The 20,747-nt window shown below is 43.8% G+C and overlaps 1 protein-coding gene and 2 long non-coding RNA genes across 3 annotated transcripts in view; 1 reads left to right on the top strand and 2 right to left on the bottom strand.

Annotated features, from left to right (window-relative positions):
* Positions 1-1,056: 1,056 nt before the first annotated feature.
* On the bottom strand, positions 1,057-18,912 carry tmed6 (transmembrane p24 trafficking protein 6). Its single transcript, XM_034177309.1, has 4 exons — positions 18,612-18,912; positions 12,120-12,246; positions 3,141-3,316; positions 1,057-1,346 (listed from the first exon to the last, which is right to left on the bottom strand). Exons 1-4 carry the CDS (start codon positions 18,810-18,812, stop codon positions 1,119-1,121), a joined length of 732 nt encoding a protein of 243 aa, XP_034033200.1. The 5' UTR covers positions 18,813-18,912; the 3' UTR covers positions 1,057-1,118.
* Positions 17,798-20,747, top strand: part of LOC117516351 — an 11,784-nt gene continuing 8,834 nt past the window's right edge. The window contains exon 1 of the long non-coding RNA XR_004562371.1: positions 17,798-17,812. This is a non-coding gene — a long non-coding RNA (uncharacterized LOC117516351). The remainder of the gene's footprint in view (positions 17,813-20,747) is intronic.
* LOC117516350 overlaps positions 19,937-20,747 on the bottom strand; it is a 1,244-nt gene continuing 433 nt past the window's right edge. The window contains exon 2 of the long non-coding RNA XR_004562370.1: positions 19,937-20,729. This is a non-coding gene — a long non-coding RNA (uncharacterized LOC117516350). The remainder of the gene's footprint in view (positions 20,730-20,747) is intronic.

Here is a 20,747-nt window from a genome sequence, read left to right as displayed (position 1 = left end):
CCAATTCATGTTGGATTCAGTGGAGGGTTTTTTTCCCCCCCCAATTCATGTTGGATTCGGTGGAGGGTTTTCCCCCCCCCAATTCATGTTGGATTCAGTGGAGGTTTTTTTTTCCCCCCAATTCATGTTGGATTCAGTGGAGGTTTTTTTTCCCCCCCAATTCATGTTGGATTCGGTGGAGGGTTTTCCCCCCCCCCCAATTCATGTTGGATTCAGTGGATGTTTTTTTTTTCCCCCCAATTCATGTTGGATTCGGTGGAGGGTTTTCCCCCCCCCCAGTTCATGTTGGATTCAGTGGAGGTTTTTTTTTCCCCCCAATTCATGTTGGATTCGGTGGAGGTTTTTTCCCCCCCCAATTCATGTTGGATTCGGTGGAGGGTTTTTTCCCCCCCCAATTCATGTTGGATTCAGTGGAGGGGTTTTTTTCCCCCCCAATTCATGTTGGATTCAGTGGAGGGGTTTTTTCCCCCCCCAATTCATGTTGGATTCAGTGGAGGGTTTTTTTTCCCCCCCCAATTCATGTTGGATTCGGTGGAGGGTTTTTCCCCCCCCCAATTCATGTTGGATTCAGTGGAGGGTTTTTTTTTCCCCCCAATTCATGTTGGATTCAGTGGAGGTTTTTTTTCCCCCCCAATTCATGTTGGATTCGGTGGAGGGTTTTTCCCCCCCCCCAATTCATGTTGGATTCAGTGGATGTTTTTTTTTCCCCCCAATTCATGTTGGATTCGGTGGAGGGTTTTTCCCCCCCCCAGTTCATGTTGGATTCAGTGGAGGGTTTTTTTTCCCCCCAATTCATGTTGGATTCGGTGGAGGTTTTTCCCCCCCCAATTCATGTTGGATTCGGTGGAGGGTTTTTTTCCCCCCCCAATTCATGTTGGATTCAGTGGAGGGGTTTTTTCCCCCCCCAATTCATGTTGGATTCAGTGGAGGGTTTTTTTTCCCCCCCAATTCATGTTGGATTCAGTGGAGGGTTCCCCCCCCCCCCCCAATTCATGTTGGATTCTGTGGAGGTTCCCCCCCAAATTCATGTTGGATTCAGTGGTGGTTTTTTTTTCTTCACATTGGATTCGTTGGTGGGTTTTTTTCTTCACATTGGATTCCAGGAGCCGGATGGCGTCTCAGCAGCGAAGCTTTTCTGCACTCGTCTTCGTGATGAAGAGTCTTTTGAGGAAGAACAGCTGCAGGCAGCCTGAGGTGACAATAAGGAGGCTCAAAGCCGCCGACCACCACGTGATGTACTGCGAGTTGGACACCAGCAGGTAGTAGTCAGCGCTCTTACTCATCCGTCCCACGCTGTAGTACCGGAACATGTGGAAAACACGGTAGTCGACTCTGTGTGTTGCCTCCTGCAACAAGAAGACAGAGACAGATCATAGTACTGCTACAAACGAAGGACAAACTTCAGTTTCAGACTGGTTGTCTTTGGTACCAGGTCCCTGTGGAGGATCCTTCAGTCCTACTGGAACAACTGTGTGAAACAAAGTTACTCAGTGAGCCTCGGATCACTGACACCAAGAGGGAACATCACTGTGACATTTGGCCATGTGGTGCATTTCTCTGGTCATGATCTAGCACAAAGGCGTCTCAGCGTTCAGGACCGCAGCAAGTGGACAAAGTCAAGGACACGCCCACATCTGGGTCCTTTAGAAACAAGAGGACAGACTGTCATCTGCCATCCAGGAGCCAACGTGTCCTGGAGACTGAAGTGCAGCGATGCGCTGCACCGGTTCATACTCACTGACACTTGGTACCACTACAAGTATTGCTGATACTACAGTTATTACTACCACATTACAGTTTGAGGTGCATCTGCTGAATGTGGGCGGGATCCATGTTTGATGTGTGTCAGCCCCAAAGCATCACCACACAAGCCTCCGTCCACCAGACCAGAGGTCTCATCCAGCTCAGAAGGCAGGTTCCTGCTGTGGGACTCATGTTTCAGACCGGCTGAATCGTCATCATCATTATGACGCTACAATCATTAAAAAAAACATCCTTTAATTACTGTTACAGTGACAGCCAACGCCAACTAAACACCTCAAACGAGAATCAGTCAAAACTAATTCCACCCTTCAATGACCCAAAGATCATCTCCACACACATTTAATTTGTCATGTCATCACACAGGGAGGCGTGGTCTCATAGGCTCCGCCCTCCTGCTGGAGGTAAATATATATGTTTTTAATCACAAACTGTTTATTTTTAAACACTGCAAGTCAAATATATTAAAAAACCTTTAATTACTGCTCAAATCAAGTCTGGGACAATGTCGGTGCTGCGCTTTTCTGGATCCACGACACCACAGGACCACTTTGGGTCGTAAACAGTCACCCTAACCCTAACATGACCAAAACACTGAAGCTGTCGCTTGATCACAGTGTTAGTTATCCACCTCATCCGAGTCTCCACAAGAAACCGTTCACATGATACGAAGTCGTTCCAGTGGTACCCAAAGATGCTCTGAAGAGACCTGGTACCAAAGACATCCAGTCGCCACCTTAGGTCACCGGTTAGAGTCCAAGTCTCACAATCAGACAGTAGGACAGGAAGCACCAGGACCCTAAAGACGTGGACATTCACTTTCTTACAAAGATATTATTGTGACATCTGTCCAGCAACCTCATTACTCCATGAGATCTTCACAGGCGTCTCTCAATCCGAAAGACCAAGGACACAGAGACATGAACATCCCTGCTGAGATCAGTGAAAGTCTCTACAAGTTCGATACCTTCACCACATACAGAGACACTTCTGATGGTCGGGTCCAAGAATGTTGGTCTTGGACCAGGACCATTTCAGACCCAGACACTCTGAATCTTCACTCAGCTTCTCAAGTGCTGCAGTCAGGATTTTAAAGACCTACAGGACTGTGAAAACTGTAGCGCACCGTCTAACTTAAAGGACATCATGATATGATGCTTAAAAAAAAAACATCGCTGGAGTCAGAAGAAGAAAGAGAAAAAAAACTGCTTCATTGGAACTTTGTAGCTCAGTTTCTACAATAATGTTCATCATGAAGTCAAACATTTACTAATTATTTTCACAAGAAATCCTGTTAAATCTGTTCTTAAATCTTTCTGACTGTGAAGAGAAGGACATTTTGCAGAGACTGAGATGTGTAACTAGTTTCATCTGTCTACCTCTATGATGCTCAGCGTGTTGTTCAGGTTCTTCTTGGCTTCTTCTTTCTTCTTCTTGTCTTCCTTTTTTTGCTGGGTGGGGTCCTGGTAGCCGTCGTAATAAACACCGAAGCTCAGGAAGACCTGCATGTTGCCCAACCGATTGTGGAAGTTGCTGAAGCACATCTGATAGAAACCTGATCGGACAAACAACAAACAAGAAAGAGACTTAGACAAACCCCAGGAAGCACAATCCTGTTGTCTAAAAAAACCTGAGGGAGTTTTTTTCCCCGCCCACTGCTGCTAATCTGATGGCTTAAGGGGTGGGTCAGGTTGGACCACACTCTTGTGAAACGCCTTGGGGTGACTTGTGATTTGGCGCTGTACAAATAATTAGGGCCCGAGTAGGTAACGTCCTACGAGGACCCTATTGTAATTGCGCTGTTTATTATTATTATTTTTTATTATTATTATTATTATTGCCACTTTTGAAATTGAAATTTCGGCCTCTTCCCATGCTCAAAAACTCAAACTTTCCAAAGTCGTCCGGCCGGATCCGAAATTCGATATTTTGGGGGCGTCGCACATGGTCGCAGAAAAATCGCGAAATAGCGCCCCCTAGAAATTTTCAAAAACCCCTCCGCATTGGGCTTTTTTCATCGTAGCCTCACGAAATTCGGTACACATATTTACCATGCCAGGATGCACGAAAAAGTCTGTTACTGTCATGGTGAAATATCGACAGGAAGTCAGCCATTTTGATTTTAAGTTTCGATTTTGAGCAAATTTTTGCCATTTTTGGCCATTTCCACTACTTACATTTGAACGAACTCGTCCTAGGGATTTCATCCGATCATCTTCAAATTTGGTCAAAATCATCACAACACAATGGTGATCAAAAGTTATCGAAAGATTCTAATTAAGTCAAAAGGCGTGGCTGCTAGGGGTTGTCAAACTTTGGCGAGCTTTTCGGAGCACGCCATTTCACTTTGAATGGCTGTCACGCCCACATACTTCATCGTAGATCCTTCAAACTTGCTGGACATGATGAGGGCTCTGCCCTGAACGTCTAGATATCTTAAGTTCCCACCTGCGCCATAGCGCCCCCCGGTGGTGGCGGGAAAGGTCCTACTTTTACTTTAAGAGGTCCTCATGTCACATACTTAACCCAATCAACTTCATTCCACTTCGAAAATATGCAGAACAAATTGGTGAACGTAGGCGATGAATGCCGTGAAGTTCCGAGTAACGGTGGCCGTGTGGCGGCGTGACGAATATTGCCCATTCGCCATGAAATTACGTTCTTCCTTTTGACGGCTTTAATTTTGTCACATCATCATGAAAATTGATACACAGGTCGAGCACGACAACCTCTTACAAATTCATAGGGGCGTCGCACATGGGCGGGGCAAAATGCCTCAATAGCGCCCCCTTGAAACTTTCAAAAAACCCTCCCCATAGGGGTTTTTTTTGGAGTAGGGAGATGAAAATTGGTACACGTGTGACTTGCATAGACGTACAAAAAAATCTCTTGCACCATGGGTCTACTCCAAACAGGAAATCGGCCAGTTTGAATTTTCTTCTCATTTTGGCGTGATTTCCACGTTGTATTTGAATGAACTCCTCCTAGGGATTTTGTCCAATGCACTTCAGATTTTTTACACATCACCCAGAGATGATACTGACCAAAAGTTATCGAAAGCTTTTCTTTATGTCGAAGGGTGTGGCCACTATGGCGCTGCCATTTTGACCCTTCGCCATGGAACATTATACTTAAATAGGTACTGATTTCACATACTTAACACCATCAACTTCCTTCCACTTCTAAAACATGCAGAACACCTTGGTGAACGTAGGCGATGATCGCCGTGAACCTACGAGTAACGGCTTCTGTGTGGTGGCGTACCGAATATCGCCCCTTCGCCATGAAATTACGTTCTTCCTTTTGACGGCTTTAATTTTGTCATATCATGAAAATTGATACACAGGTCAAGCATGACAACCTCCTACAATTCATAGGGGCGTCGCCCATGGGCAGGTCAACCCCTCCCCATAGGGGTTTTTTTTGGAGTAGGGAGATGAAAATTGGTATACATGTGTGACTTGCATAGACGTACAAAAAAGTCTCTTGCACCATGAGTCTACTCCAAACAGGAAGTCGGCCATTTTGAATTTTCTTCTCATGTTGAAATGATTTCCACATCTTGTATTTGAACGAACTCCTCGGGATTTTGTCCAATGCACTTCAAATTTCTTTGACAACATCCAAAGATGATACTGACCAAAAGTTATCGAAAGCTTTTCTCTATGTTGAAGGGTGTGGCCGGTATGGTGCCGCCATTTTGACCCTTTGCCATGGAACATCAAGTCATGATAACTCCTTCATGCTTTGCCTGACTGACTTGAAACTTCACATGTATGATGACGGTTGGCCCCTGAACACACCCAACCCCTCTGTTTGTACACTGAGCGCCCCCTAGTGGATGAACAATCAACATGTCATAACTCCTTGATGCATTGTGTGATTTGTTTAAAATTTTAACTGTGTGATGAGTGGTTGCCCCTGCATGCACATACCCACATGTAGTCACAATGGCACCCACTGGCCTGGGTAGGCGGTTGCGCGGAACGAGGGCCCGTATATGACTGCTTGCAGTCCTAGTTGTATTTGAATTCTGAGTAGGGTTGGGTATCGAGAACTGGTTCTTTTCGAGAATCGTTAAGAAATGATTCAATCCACCAACATCAATAGCCTTTTTGCTTAACAATTCCCTTATCGGTCCTTCAGAGCAGCCGTTGTTTTTGAGGGCATTTTATCAGGAAAATGACTTTTTTTTTTAAGGCCCAGTCACACAGCACTTAACGAAGGGCAACGACACCCAAACAAAACAAGAAATCTGGACTTTTATTGACATCATTTAACCTTTGCTTTGTTCCTGCAGCTGGCGCTTCATCAAGATTTTTAAACTGTTCAACAATTCGAACGAATGCCACCGAAAACCTCAGTTCATCCGTATCCGGAAGCAGAGTTGTAGTCTTACACACCTCTCTGCAGCTTCTCTCCCCCTGCCATCCCCTCATTACCCCATCCCCGTAGAGACGGTGCCTGCTCCCAGACCACCAATAACCAGCAAAAATCTATTTAAGCATAAAAATTCAAAAAGAAAAAATAATATAGCACCTTCAACTGCACCACAGACTAAAACAGTTAAATGTGGTCTATTAAACATTAGGTCTCGCTCTTCTAAGTCCCTGTTGGCAAATGATATAATAATTGATCAACATATTGATTTATTCTGCCTAACAGAAACCTGGTTACAGCAGGATGAATATGTTAGTTTAAATGAGTCAACACCCCCGAGTCACACTAACTGTCAGAATGCTCGTAGCACGGGCCGGGGCGGAGGATTAGCAGCAATCTTCCATTCCAGCTTATTAATTAATCAAAAACCCAGACAGAGCTTTAATTCATTTGAAAGCTTGTCTCTTAGTCTTGTCCATCCAAATTGGAAGTCCCAAAAACCAGTTTTATTTGTTATTATCTATCGTCCACCTGGTCGTTACTGTGAGTTTCTCTGTGAATTTTCAGACCTTTTGTCTGACTTAGTGCTTAGCTCAGATAAGATAATTATAGTGGGCGATTTTAACATCCACACAGATGCTGAGAATGACAGCCTCAACACTGCATTTAATCTATTATTAGACTCTATTGGCTTTGCTCAAAAAGTAAATGAGTCCACCCACCACTTTAATCATATCTTAGATCTTGTTCTGACTTATGGTATGGAAATAGAAGACTTAACAGTATTCCCTGAAAACTCCCTTCTGTCTGATCATTTCTTAATAACATTTACATTCACTCTGATGGACTACCCAGCAGTGGGGAATAAGTTTCATTACACTAGAAATCTTTCAGAAAGCGCTGTAACTAGGTTTAAGGATATGATTCCTTCTTTATGTTCTCTAATGCCATATACCAACACAGTGCAGAGTAGCTACCTAAACTCTGTAAGGGAGATAGAGTATCTCGTCAATAGTTTTACATCCTCATTGAAGACAACTTTGGATGCTGTAGCTCCTCTGAAAGAGAGAGCTTTAAATCAGAAGTGTCTGACTCTGTGGTATAACTCACAAACTCGTAGCTTAAAGCAGATAACCCGTAAGTTGGAGAGGAAATGGCGTCTCACTAATTTAGAAGATCTTCACTTAGCCTGGAAAAAGAGTCTGTTGCTCTATAAAAAAGCCCTCCGTAAAGCTAGGACATCTTTCTACTCATCACTAATTGAAGAAAATAAGAACCCCAGGTTTCTTTTCAGCACTGTAGCCAGGCTGACAAAGAGTCAGAGCTCTATTGAGCTGAGTATTCCATTAACTTTAACTAGTAATGACTTCATGACTTTCTTTGCTAACAAAATTTTAACTATTAGAGAAAAAATTACTCATAACCATCCCAAAGACGTATTGTTATCTTTGGCTGCTTTCAGTGATGCCGGTATTTGGTTAGACTCTCTCTCTCTGATTGTTTTGTCTGAGTTATTTTCATTAGTTACTTCATCCAAACCATCAACATGTTTATTAGACCCCATTCCTACCAGGCTGCTCAAGGAAGCCCTACCATTATTTAATGCTTCGATCTTAAATATGATCAATCTATCTTTGTTAGTTGGCTATGTACCACAGGCTTTTAAGGTGGCAGTAATTAAGCCATTACTTAAAAAGCCATCACTTGACCCAGCTATCTTAGCTAATTATAGGCCAATCTCCAACCTTCCTTTTCTCTCAAAAATTCTTGAAAGGGTAGTTGTAAAACAGCTAACTGATCATCTGCAGAGGAATGGTGTATTTGAAGAGTTTCAATCAGGTTTTAGAATTCATCATAGTACAGAAACAGCATTAGTGAAGGTTACAAATGATCTTCTTATGGCCTCGGACAGTGGACTCATCTCTGTGCTTGTTCTGTTAGACCTCAGTGCTGCTTTTGATACTGTTGACCATAAAATTTTATTACAGAGATTAGAGCATGCCATAGGTATTAAAGGCACTGCACTGCGGTGGTTTGAATCATATTTGTCTAATAGATTACAATTTGTTCATGTAAATGGGGAATCTTCTTCACAGACTAAAGTTAATTATGGAGTTCCACAAGGTTCTGTGCTAGGACCAGTTTTATTCACTTTATACATGCTTCCCTTAGGCAGTATTATTAGACGGTATTGCTTAAATTTTCATTGTTACGCAGATGATACCCAGCTTTATCTATCCATGAAGCCAGAGGACACACACCAATTAGCTAAACTGCAGGATTGTCTTACAGACATAAAGACATGGATGACCTCTAATTTCCTGCTTTTAAACTCAGATAAAATTGAAGTTATTGTACTTGGCCCCACAAATCTTAGAAACATGGTGTCTAACCAGATCCTTACTCTGGATGGCATTACCCTGACCTCTAGTAATACTGTGAGAAATCTTGGAGTCATTTTTGATCAGGATATGTCATTCAAAGCGCATATTAAACAAATATGTAGGACTGCTTTTTTGCATTTACGCAATATCTCTAAAATCAGAAAGGTCTTGTCTCAGAGTGATGCTGAAAAACTAATTCATGCATTTATTTCCTCTAGGCTGGACTATTGTAATTCATTATTATCAGGTTGTCCTAAAAGTTCCCTAAAAAGCCTTCAGTTAATTCAAAATGCTGCAGCTAGAGTACTGACGGGGACTAGAAGGAGAGAGCATATCTCACCCATATTGGCCTCTCTTCATTGGCTTCCTGTTAATTCTAGAATAGAATTTAAAATTCTTCTTCTTACTTATAAGGTTTTGAATAATCAGGTCCCATCTTATCTTAGGGACCTCGTAGTACCATATCACCCCAATAGAGCGCTTCGCTCTCAGACTGCAGGCTTACTTGTAGTTCCTAGGGTTTGTAAGAGTAGAATGGGAGGCAGAGCCTTCAGCTTTCAGGCTCCTCTCCTGTGGAACCAGCTCCCAATTCAGATCAGGGAGACAGACACCCTCTCTACTTTTAAGATTAGGCTTAAAACTTTCCTTTTTGCTAAAGCTTATAGTTAGGGCTGGATCAGGTGACCCTGAACCATCCCTTAGTTATGCTGCTATAGACGTAGACTGCTGGGGGGTTCCCATGATGCACTGTTTCTTTCTCTTTTTGCTCTGTATGCACCACTCTGCATTTAATCATTAGTGATCGATCTCTGCTCCCCTCCACAGCATGTCTTTTTCCCGGTTCTCTCCCTCAGCCCCAACCAGTCCCAGCAGAAGACTGCCCCTCCCTGAGCCTGGTTCTGCTGGAGGTTTCTTCCTGTTAAAAGGGAGTTTTTCCTTCCCACTGTAGCCAAGTGCTTGCTCACAGGGGGTCGTTTTGACCGTTGGGGTTTTACATAATTATTGTATGGCCTTGCCTTACAATATAAAGCGCCTTGGGGCAACTGTTTGTTGTGATTTGGCGCTATATAAAAAAAATTGATTGATTGATTGTTTTGCTGTCGTTCTTGATGTTATTTTATTGTTTGCTTAGTTTTTGTAACGTTAGTGTTTAGTTTGACTTTGTTCGACCAGCTGAATGTTTTCATACAGTGCAGAAGCCGGTTTCTGAGCGCTGCTGTGGAGGAGAGATGCAGCTCCTCCGGGGCGGTGCTGGTGTGGGGCTTCTGCCGCTGCGTATGATGGGGCAAGTGCTCCTGCGGTAATGCCGTGGTGCTGGTCAGAGAGAAGAGCCTGCTGGCCCTTTCAGTCTGACAGCTCAAAGGCTTTCAAGAAGTGATCATTGATGGCTTTGTATTTGTTTGCAGCGGGGGGGGAGGCTTTGCAGGAGCGTGATCAGCCTAGTTTTTCCGTGGCGCTATTTTGTATCATCAAAGCAAACTGTGCCTTTATTTGTGCAAACCAGGCAGCAGGTTACAGAAGCGTGACTTTGAGCCATCAAGTATGGAAAAGGTTTCAGCAGGAGCGGATATTCGCGTGTGAACAGCTTTGATCCACAGAGGTGTGACATGAAAACAGAACACCCAGTGTTTGAGTCGTTTTCTGCATCTCTCTCTCTCTCGAATCAAGAGATGGACTGCAGGGGGGTGGGGGGGTGACAGAAGGATTCTGAACTTTACAATCTTATGTTCCCAGCCCTGTCAAAGAAGCAGTGTGTCCTGCTGTACATCTTCAAACCTGAGCCCTGTTTGGTTTACCATTTTGAGAATGAAGCACATTTCTACAACGTAAAAAAACAAAACAAAACAAAAATGAAGGCAGGAGTGCGGCAAGGGCACCTCACAACAGAACGCATACATTAAAAGCAAACATACAGAGCTGCAAGCAAATCTACAAATGCAACGATACACAAAAAACGTAGAGTACACAAGTATTTCGGGTGTACAGACAGCGATTAGAGTTTTGGTATTTGAGAGATGTGAGAAATATTTGGCATGTTTGCTGTGTGTATTGTTTTGGTGGAGTATTTAGCGTGTGTGGTTAGTGTGGTGGTGTAAAAATGAGGCGTCTTATGAATGAAGGAGATGATCCCTCTTTTGTTTTGAAGAACCAGAACAGGTGGATCCACCGACGTGCGCACACATCTCCACAGTGGGTCGGATGACGCACTTCTGTTTGCCGTTTCTCCAGGACTCAGGCACAATGACCTCTGTCCCTCTCTGTCCCAGAGATACAGACATACACTGCCCCAGCAGCAGGTCCAGGCACATTTTGTTTAAGGCGTGGAGATCAACGTTAGCTTTGGTTTCATTTTGTTCATCTTTCGTTCCTTTTGTGCTCTTTGTTCGCAGGCTATTCTGTGATAAAGTTCTTTTGTCCACCTTTTCTCAGCGATTTGTAACTTTTTAAAATTTTTTTTTTTACTTTTTTCCCTTCCTTCAGGATTCATTGTGTGCCATGTGACTGGGCCATTACGTTGATTCCAGACCCTGCAGTGGGTCTGGTATCAAGTGTTCTGCAGTGCAACTCTACTTGAACCAACGAAGCAGTGCTCCAACCCACTGCTTCATTGGTTCTCTGCTTCGCTGCTTTTCAGAAGCAGCAAGTCCGCTTCTTAATCCATCTCAAAGCCATTTTAAAATGTCAATCATGAGTCACTTTTGTGTGGATTAAAGTCACTAACTGGGACTCTTGTCTTGCTGCAGGGAAAAAATGAGAATAGTCCTCTGTTCCATTCGCACAGCTCCAAACGCTGCACCGCTCTCTGCTGAGTCAAGTTAGAGTCCGGTCAGAATAACTTCAAAACGAATCACCGTTTTAAATCAAATGACACCTCTTTCCAAACGTTGGAACACAGACAAACTACAACAGACAGACGTTTTTTCTTCCCCAAATCAGACATCCAACGTTCTTTATAAATTATATTAATGCTGACGTGCAGCCGGCTGAGCTCAGAGGTACGGAGAGACATTCATGCCATTAACGTCTGAAAGGAAATGCTTTTGACAAAAACTACAGATTTTGTTTATTTCTATTTATGTCCACAGATTAGGGATCCAGTGACCAATTTCATATTTATTTACTTTAAGACTCAGTAAAATGTTACTGACACAGAAAACCTGTAAAGTCTACTTTTAGTACACAGAAAATTTAAAAGAGGTATAAATAAGGAATCGATAAGTGGAATCAATAATGACATCAATATTGATAAAATCTTATCAATACCCATCCCTAATTCTGAATTGGAGTGCTGAGTCATGTGTTCGACCGGAGTCGGGGTGCTGAGTCATGTGTTCGACCGGAGTCGGGGTGCTGAGTCATGTGTTCTACCCTGGTTAGAGTGCTGAGTCATGTGTTCTACCCTGGTTAGAGTGCTGAGTCATGTGTTCTACCCTGGTTAGAGTGCTGAGTCATGTGTTCGACCGGAGTCGGGGTGCTGAGTCATGTGTTCTACCCTGGTTAGAGTGCTGAGTCATGTGTTCTACCCTGGTTAGAGTGCTGACTCATGTGTTCTACCCAAATTATTGTGCTGAGTCATGTGTTGACCACGTTTACCTGTCTCTGTCACCTTGAAGTTAATTTGACCTTTTGAATCATCAACAGTTGACAACAACAAACCGCTGGGAGCGTTGACAGAGACAGACAGATGCCTGTCATGGCCGACTCCTGTCACCCATTGGACCTACAGACAGACAGGCAGACAGACAGACAAACGATGCCATCACTAAGTTGAAACAATGTTTACATCATCAACATATTAAAGTACGGCCGTTAAGGACCTGACGTTTTCAGTTGGTGTGTGTTTGTTTGCAGGATCTCAAACAAACTGGTTCCAGTCCAATCTGGTGACAACTCTGATTTTGTGTCCAGAAAAAAAGAGGATTAGATTCTGAAGCAGATGTGACTCTGATTTATCCTTTTAATCTTCAATGATGACGTCATGCTGTATTTTTCCCCACAGTGGGAGAAAAAGTCATTTATTTTTGTGTTATCCTTTGTCAAATTGTGTTATGTATATGTAATATTGTCAAATAAATGGATGCAAATGTATTTACTTGTTTGTACTTAATTGGTATGTTATAATTACAGAAACTTTGGTTATGTTGTAACATCTCAATCTTTCATGTTAGTGGATTTTTTTTAATGTTTGTTTTTCTTTACAGTGTCCAGCACATCAAACTTATTCCTCCATCCAGAGGGACACAGTGAAATTTTATAACATAAGACACGTGTGTATTTTGTCCAACTTTCGGTCCCTCCAGATGTTTATATTTATATATATGGGTGTAATGTTATCTGGAGTAACCTCTGGCTTTTGAATTTTGTGATTCGTCTTCAGTTTGTGCATAAGCAGACTAAATGTGTTCTTTTTATATTCAGTAATTTGCCCAGGAGGTGATTCTCTGAAAATTGCTGGATGTTCCAAAGCGAAAATTAAAAACCCTCGATGGACTTAAGACTGTTGATTCTGGTGTATTGAATATTTATAATCGGTCATTCTGCTCTAAAATTCTGGAAAAAGTGGTTTCACGGCAGCTTGTGGACAATCTTACTGAGAATGATCTTTTTGAGCTACTACAGTCTGCTTTCAGAAAACATCACTCCAAAGAGACAGTGCTTACTAGAGTGGGGAATGATCTTCTGCTCACAATGGATTCGGACACCACAATGGTTTTGGTGCTTTTAGATCTTAGTGCTGCGTTTGATATTGTGGATCATTGTGTTTTACTTGATAGGCTGGAAAATTACTTTGGGATTACTGGGAGTGTCCTTGCTTGGTTGGTGTCATACCTGTCCAGTCGTTCTCATTGTGTTGTGTATAATAACACTATCTCTGGCCTTGGTGACGTGAAATTTGAGGTTCCACAGGGGTCTGTGTTAAGCCCCTTGCTTTTCTCCCTTTATATAGTGGCCCTTGGGCATATTCTGTGGCATTTTGGGATTGCCTTTTATTGCTATGCTGATGATAATTGTAGATGCCGATAATTGCTGGTAATCTTACCCATATAAAATCCTTAGAAGATTGCCTTGTATCTGTGAGAAGCTAGCGGTCTAGTAACTTCCTACTCTTAAACTCTGATAAGACTGAAATGATGGTTCTTGGTCCAGCCAGACACCAGCATCAATTTTACCAGCTGGCACTTAGTTTGGGTTCATGTGTTATACATCATACGGACAAAGTGAGGAACCTTGGGGTACTTTTTGATCCTACATTTGATCCTACATAGTCCTTTGACTTCCACATTAGATATTACGAGGACTGCCTTCTTCCATCCGCGAAACATAGCGAGGAGTCGTCCCGTCCTGTCTACGGCTGATGCTGAGACTTTGATACATTCAATAATCTCTTCCAGATTGGATTATTGTAATGCTTTATTTTTTGGTCTGCTGCAGTCCAGCATTAGGGGTCTTCAATTAGTGCAGAATGCTGCTGCCAGACTTTTGACACAAAGTAGAAAGTTTGACCACATTACACCCATTCTGGCTTCCGGTTTCTGCCAGATCAAAGTCCTGTTGCTGGTCTATAAGGGGGTGTCCTTACCAGATGTCCGAACCACCTCAGCTGGCTCCTTTCAACGTGAAGGAGCAGCGACTCTACACCAAGCTCCCCACAGATGACCGAACTTCTCACCCCATCTCTCGAACTTCTCACCCCAATAGAGCGCTTCGCTCTCAGACTGCAGGCTTACTTGTAGTTCCTAGGGTTTGTAAGAGTAGAATGGGAGGTAGAGCCTTCAGCTTTCAGGCTCCTCTCCTGTGGAACCAGCTCCCAATTCAGATCAGGGAGACAGACACCCTCTCTACTTTTAAGATTAGGCTTAAAACTTTCCTTTTTGCTAAAGCTTATAGTTAGGGCTGGATCAGGTGACCCTGAACCATCCCTTAGTTATGCTGCTATAGACGTAGACTGCTGGGGGGTTCCCATGATGCACTGTTTCTTTCTCTTTTTGCTCTGTATGCACCACTCTGCATTTAATCATTAGTGATCGATCTCTGCTCCCCTCCACAGCATGTCTTTTTCCTGGTTCTCTCCCTCAGCCCCAACCAGTCCCAGCAGAAGACTGCCCTTCCCTGAGCCTGGTTCTGCTGGAGGTTTCTTCCTGTTAAAAGGGAGTTTTTCCTTCCCACTGTAGCCAAGTGCTTGCTCACAGGGGGTCATTTTGACCGTTGGGGTTTTACATAATTATTGTATGGCCTTGCCTTACAATGTAAAGCGCCTTGGGGCAACTGTTTGTTGTGATTTGGCGCTATATAAAAAAAAATTGATTGATTGATCTCTAAAGGAGACACCAGCCACCCTCCTGAGGATGCCCATTTGGCTGCTTGTACCCGCAATCTAGTTATTTCGGTCATGACCCAACCCTCATGACCATAGGTGAGAGTAGGAACAAAGACTGACCAGTAGAAGGAGAGCTTCGCCTTTTGGCTCAGGTCCCATTTCGTCACAACAGCACAGTAGTGCGAATGCAACACCGCCCCTGCTGCACCGATTCTCCAGCCAATCTCACGCTCCACTGTCCCTTCACTCGTGAACAAGACCCCAAGGTACTTTGACTCCTTCATTTTGGGCAAGACCTCATTCCCTACCTGTAGTAGTCAATCCATGGGTTTCCTGCTGAGAACCATGGCCTCAGATTTAGAGGTGCTGATCCTCATCCCAGCCGCTTCACACTCGGCTGTGAACCGATCCAGTGAGTGTTGGAGGTCACAGGCCGATGAAGCCAACAGGACCACATCATCTTCAAAAAGCAGTGATGAGAAACTGAGCCCACCAAACTGGTACCCCGTCCCCCCAAACTACACCTCGATATCCTGCCCATGAATATCACAAACAGGATTGGTGACAAGGTGCAGCCCTGGCGGAGGCCAACCCCCACCGGAAACGAGTCCAACTTACTGCTGAGCACCCGAACACAGCTCTCGCTTTGTGAGTACAGAGACTGGATGGCTCTGAGAAGGGACCCCCTCATTCCATAATCCCGCAGGACCTCCCAGGGTACCCGATCATACACCTTCTCCAAGTCCAAAAAAAAAAAAAAAAAAAAACACATGTAGACTGGGTGGACATACTCCCAGGCCCCCTCCAGGATCCTTGTGAGAGTGAAGAGCTGGTCGGTTGTTCCACGACGGAATCCACACTGTTCCTCTTCAATCAGAGGCTTGACTATCGGCCGAACCCTCCTTTCCAGCACCCTGGAGTAGACTTTACCAGGGAGGCTGAGTAGTGTGATGCCCCTGTAGTTGGCACACACTCTCTGGTCCCCCCTTTAAAATATGGGGACCACCACCCCAGTTTGCCACTCTTTAGCACTGTCCCACACCTCAACACAATGTTGAAGAGACGTCTCATCCCTCCACACCCAGGGCCTTCAGCATTTCCAGATGGATCTCATCAACCCCCGGGGCTTTTCCACTGCGGAGTTGTTTGACTATCTCAGTGACTTCCACCAGGGAAATTGATGATGATCCTTCATCAGCTTCCAGCTCTGCCCCTACTATAGCGGGCAATTGGGTCTGATGCAGGAGTTCCTCAAAGTGTTCCTTCCAATGTCGGATTACATCCTCACTTGAGGTCAACACAGTCCCATCCTTACTGTCCAACGGGTGGCAATGAAAGTCGAGGGCTTCGGCGGACCAGACCCGGGCGGCAGGGGCTAGCTCTACGGGTGTGGAACGTCACCTTGCTGTGGGGAAGGAGCCGGAGCTTGTGCCGGAGGTGGAGCAATACCAGTTAGATCTGGTGGGCCTCACCTCCACACACAGCCTCAGCTCCAGAACCACTTTCCTTGATAAGGGTCGGACCTCATTCTTCTCTGGAGTTGCCCAGGGTGTGAGGCAGGTGTGGGGGTACTCAAGATTCCCTGGCTGAGCGCCACTAGAGTTTACCACGGTAGATGAGAGGGTCGCCTCCCTGCATCAAACAGCAGTTTGGAGTATTTGTATGGGGCTCCAGTCAGGGACTCCATTGTTCTCCTGAGGGACTTCAACGTACATGTGGGCAATGAAGAGAAACCTGGAGAGGCTGACTGGGAGGAACAGCCTCCCTGATTGAAACCCGAATGGTCGTTTATTATTGGACTTCTGTTCAAGTCACGGACTGTCCATAACAAACATCATGTTCCAACATAAGGATACTCATAAGTGTACATGGTACCAAAGCACCCTAGACTGACGATTGATGATTGATTTTGTGATCTTATCATCTGATGTGAGGCCACATGTTCTGGACACTCGGGTGAAGAGAGGGGCAGAGCTGTGAACTGATCACCATCTGGTGGCGAGTTGGATCAGAGGGTGGGGGAGGACTTTAGACAGACCTGGTAAGCCCAAATGGGTAGTGCGGGTGAACTGAGATCATCTAGAGGAGCCCACTGTCCAACAGATCTTCAACTCACACCTCCGGTGCAGCTTTTCTAGCATCCCTGTGGAGGTTGGGTGCATTGAACCAGAATGGACAATGTTCAAAGCTTCCATTGCTGAATCTGCAGCAGGGCGCTGTGGCCTGAAGATATTAGGTGGCTCAATGGGTGGCAACCCTCGAACACTGTGGTGGACACTGGTGGTCAGGGAACCCGTCCGACTGAAGAAGAAGTCCTTACGGGATATTTTATCTCTCAGGACTCCGGAGGCAGTTCCAAGGTACCTACAGGTCCGAAGGGCAGCAGCCAAAGCAGCGGGTGTGGGAGGAATTTGGAGAAACCATGGAGAAGGACTTTTGGTTGGCACCAAGGTGCTTCTGGCGGACCGTGAGGGAGGGAAAAATTTCTTTGTGTTTTTATGAAAGTTTTAAGATTCAAGTGACCCAGCAATTCAAAGACATTTCTCTTGCTGTATTTAAATTGTTGCTTAAATAAATTTATTGTGTCCTCTATGGGTTTTTTGTCCTTTTGTCAGCTATTGTGATTATAGTGTATATGTGATACTTGTAATTGTCTCTCAACAGCCAGAACACTGTTTTAAAGTAATTTGTGTGCTGCTAGTTTTAACAAAAATGTTATGGTCATTAATTAAGATTTCCAAAAGGGAGGACTTTAACATTATCAGCCACTTATAAATCGGTTTTGGTGGAAATATGTTGAAAACTGGTTTAAAAGTGAAAGCTTATTCAACGTCTATAAATAGATGTCTATAAGGTGGAACTGACAGATGTGAAGATGCTAGGATTCTCTTTGGGAGTGACGAGAGTGGACAGGATTAGGAATGAAGATATCAGAGGGACAGCTCAGGTGGGACAGTTTGGAGACAAAGTCAGAGGAGAGACTGAGATGGTTTGGGCATGTGCAGAGGAGGGACCCAGGGTATATAGGGAGAAGGATGCTGAGGATGGCGCCACCAGGCAGGAGGAGAAGGGGGAGGACAAAGAGGAGGTTTATGGATGTGCTGAGGGAGGACATGCAGGTGATTGGTGAGACAAAGGACAACTCAGTTTTCATGCCAGCTTTTACATAATAAATGTGGATGTCTCTCGCAAGTCAGGCTTCCAAATTAAAATTTACTCATTGTACAGGTTAAAAATACCACTATTCAAAATGACGGTTAAAAAAATGTCTAAACCCAAAATGCTGATTAAACGTTTACAAATAGATGGTGGAAGGAAAAAAAAAAAACCACTTTCATTTTTTAACGTTTTCAGGCGGTCGGCCCCATTGAGCCATTTAAACAGCTCAATGGGTGTGGTCGACCACCTGTGCTGTTGCTGCTGTTTTTTGGTGAGGGATGGGGATTTTCAGTCACAGCGCCCCCAACGGAATTACAACAGCAACAAAATCTGGACATATGGCATCTAACCACAACAGATTAGCTCAGATTGTAATTCCATTACCGTAGAATTGCCCGTAAACTTCATTAATTTTAGATAATTAGGCTCTTTTGGTTCTTGTCTCTTTTAGCGACAGACAGACTTGGATTTTGTTCGTCTTAAAATATTTGTTTTTGAAGATTCTGCGACTTATGAATGAAACATTTCGAGTGGCTGTAAAAGAAAAAGACTTTGTGAGGTCGGTGAGTCCAAACAGACCGACAGCTGCAAGCTTTGAAACTTCTTACCATGAAGCTGAGGTAGAACTTCTCTCCGTGGTGAGCAAAGTGCCAGAAACACTCCAACCCTCCGGCAGAAAGAACCACCGAGAAGTCATACTGGTCTGAGCCCCAGAACAGCTCCTGGTCACTGATGTCGGGGTGGAGGCCCGTCTGGGGCCCACTCTGAACCGGACCCAGGACCGCCAGAACTAGAATCCAGAGGAACATGTCTATAGGCGACAGGTGGACGTGGCGCACTCGAGGCACGGGTTAGAAATGATTAACTGAAACGTCGGCGCCATCTGTGGGAAAAGTTTGTGACCTTGACAGGTGGAGTCATCAAAACTCCGCCCACAAGGTTCTGAACAACATCTGACTTTATTCTGTGATTCTGCAAAATAAACAAACTGACAAATATGAAGACAGACAAAACATGTTCTTAAAGCTCACACAATATCTGGAAGTTTTGTTTTCAAAATGCAGCAGCCAGGCTGCAGAAATCAACGAACACGAGTAAAATCAAAGACCGATTGTTTCTGTTGACATGGTGACAGGGTTTGTCTTTCGATGTCTTCAACATTTTCACATCCTGATTGCTGAGAGATCAGGACTTTGGTCCTCATTGGTGACCTTTGATCCTGACCGCCTCTGTAATCCTCACCTTTGATCCTAACTGTGACAATCTTTGATCCTTAGTTTTTTAATCCATCCTAATTCTGGAACTCTTTGACCTTGATCGCTCATCTTTAACTCAAACTTTGGCTCCAACTGTTGACCTTTGATACTGACTGCTCATTGGTGTTGATCAAGACCTTTAAACCTGACCATTTTTTTAATCCAAACTAATTCTGATTTGCAACCTTGATGCCAATAAGTCTTATACAGGTTCTGGGGGTCATTGATGTCAGGTCCTACCCTTTTGTCGATGGTCCTCTTGAACTTTATGTCCCTCAAAAATGCCACTTTGAACAGTTTGTCTTTGTATACAACTTAGGTCTGGATGGGTTATCTTTGATCCTGACCAGTCATCTTTGATCTAAATTTTGATCTTTATCACTGACCTTTGATCCTAACCACTCCTCTTTGATCCTATTTGTGGACTTAGTGATTGGCTCATTCAGGTGTCTTAATACTTTATTGGCTGCAGACCTGAATGAGATAATTGGCTCATGGCAGAGCAGACAGAGATGGAAAATGTGTAGGTTAGATGGTCCATGAGGACCAGGTTTGACTGCGAAGTGGATGTTACATCGGACTCCCCCAGGACACTTAAACTCTTTCTGATTATTTTTCTTTGTGTAGAATATGCAGTAAATCTCAGGATTATAATCATGTGAAAACCAAAGAAGCTGTTCATTTGAAGTTCGGGTTTATTGTTGATTATCTGGAGGTGAATTAAATGAGGCACATTCACATACAACATCTTCAAACCAGATCATTAAAAGAGTTGTATAAAAATAAATAAGTAGTAAGGTGCAATTGGCTACAAACCGTAACAATGTGCCAAAAACGCCAATGAGGAAACCAGCAGGCGTCTAAATCGAGCTGAAGTCCACAAAGCAGCTTTAATGTCGTCCACACAGAACCAGGCTGGAGGGAAATTCGGACTTTATTTGTACATTTAAAGGCGCAAACAGTTAGCGTCCCCATGAGCTAACCAGCATATAGCATTTTTCCAATCACGCCGTCACAGACTGATCCATCTCACACGTGGCTGTTTGATTTTTTTTTTTTAAACTTTAAATCTTTTCACCTTTACTTTCATGAAAGTTACATGTTTTCATTGTAATACTGTTATAAATAATCCACAGCATTAGCCTGGTTATGCTAACAGTACCTACAAAATGCTCCCGTCATTTTCCAAACAGCAGCTAAACCAAAGCTAAGTGAAGCTACGTAAAGCTAACGCTAGCTTTCACATGCTATTAGGGCTACAAACAAATCCAAATGTTTAAAATTTCAGTATTTTTTATGGTAAACTAAAACGTTTAATCAGTTTATCGCTGGCCAGCAACTTTGAGATCTCAAAAAATTTTCCTTGAAATGAGGTGAATCAATAACAGAAAGATAAAAACAAACCCAATCGGCAGATGACGTAACAAGAACAACCCGGACAATCAGCCAATCAGACTAAGAGTTAAAGTGCTAAAAGCAGTAGGGAGG

Source organism: Thalassophryne amazonica, chromosome 8 (assembly GCF_902500255.1).
Source record: "Thalassophryne amazonica chromosome 8, fThaAma1.1, whole genome shotgun sequence".
NCBI classification, from domain to species: domain Eukaryota; kingdom Metazoa; phylum Chordata; class Actinopteri; order Batrachoidiformes; family Batrachoididae; genus Thalassophryne; species Thalassophryne amazonica.
This window is presented reverse-complemented; position numbering and strand designations above follow the sequence as displayed.

Bases quoted from the DNA above. Each gene is read 5' to 3' on its own strand.
- tmed6 (XM_034177309.1), bottom strand. From the start codon at position 18,812: ATGTTCCTCTGGATTCTAGTTCTGGCGGTCCTGGGTCCGGTTCAGAGT. The intron at 12,247-18,611 runs GTAAGAAGTTTC...GTCTGTCTGTAG, and splicing joins AGTTCTACCTCAGCTTCATG to GTCCAATGGGTGACAGGAGT. The intron at 3,317-12,119 runs GTAAACGTGGTC...TTGTCCGATCAG, and splicing joins CTTCAAGGTGACAGAGACAG to GTTTCTATCAGATGTGCTTC.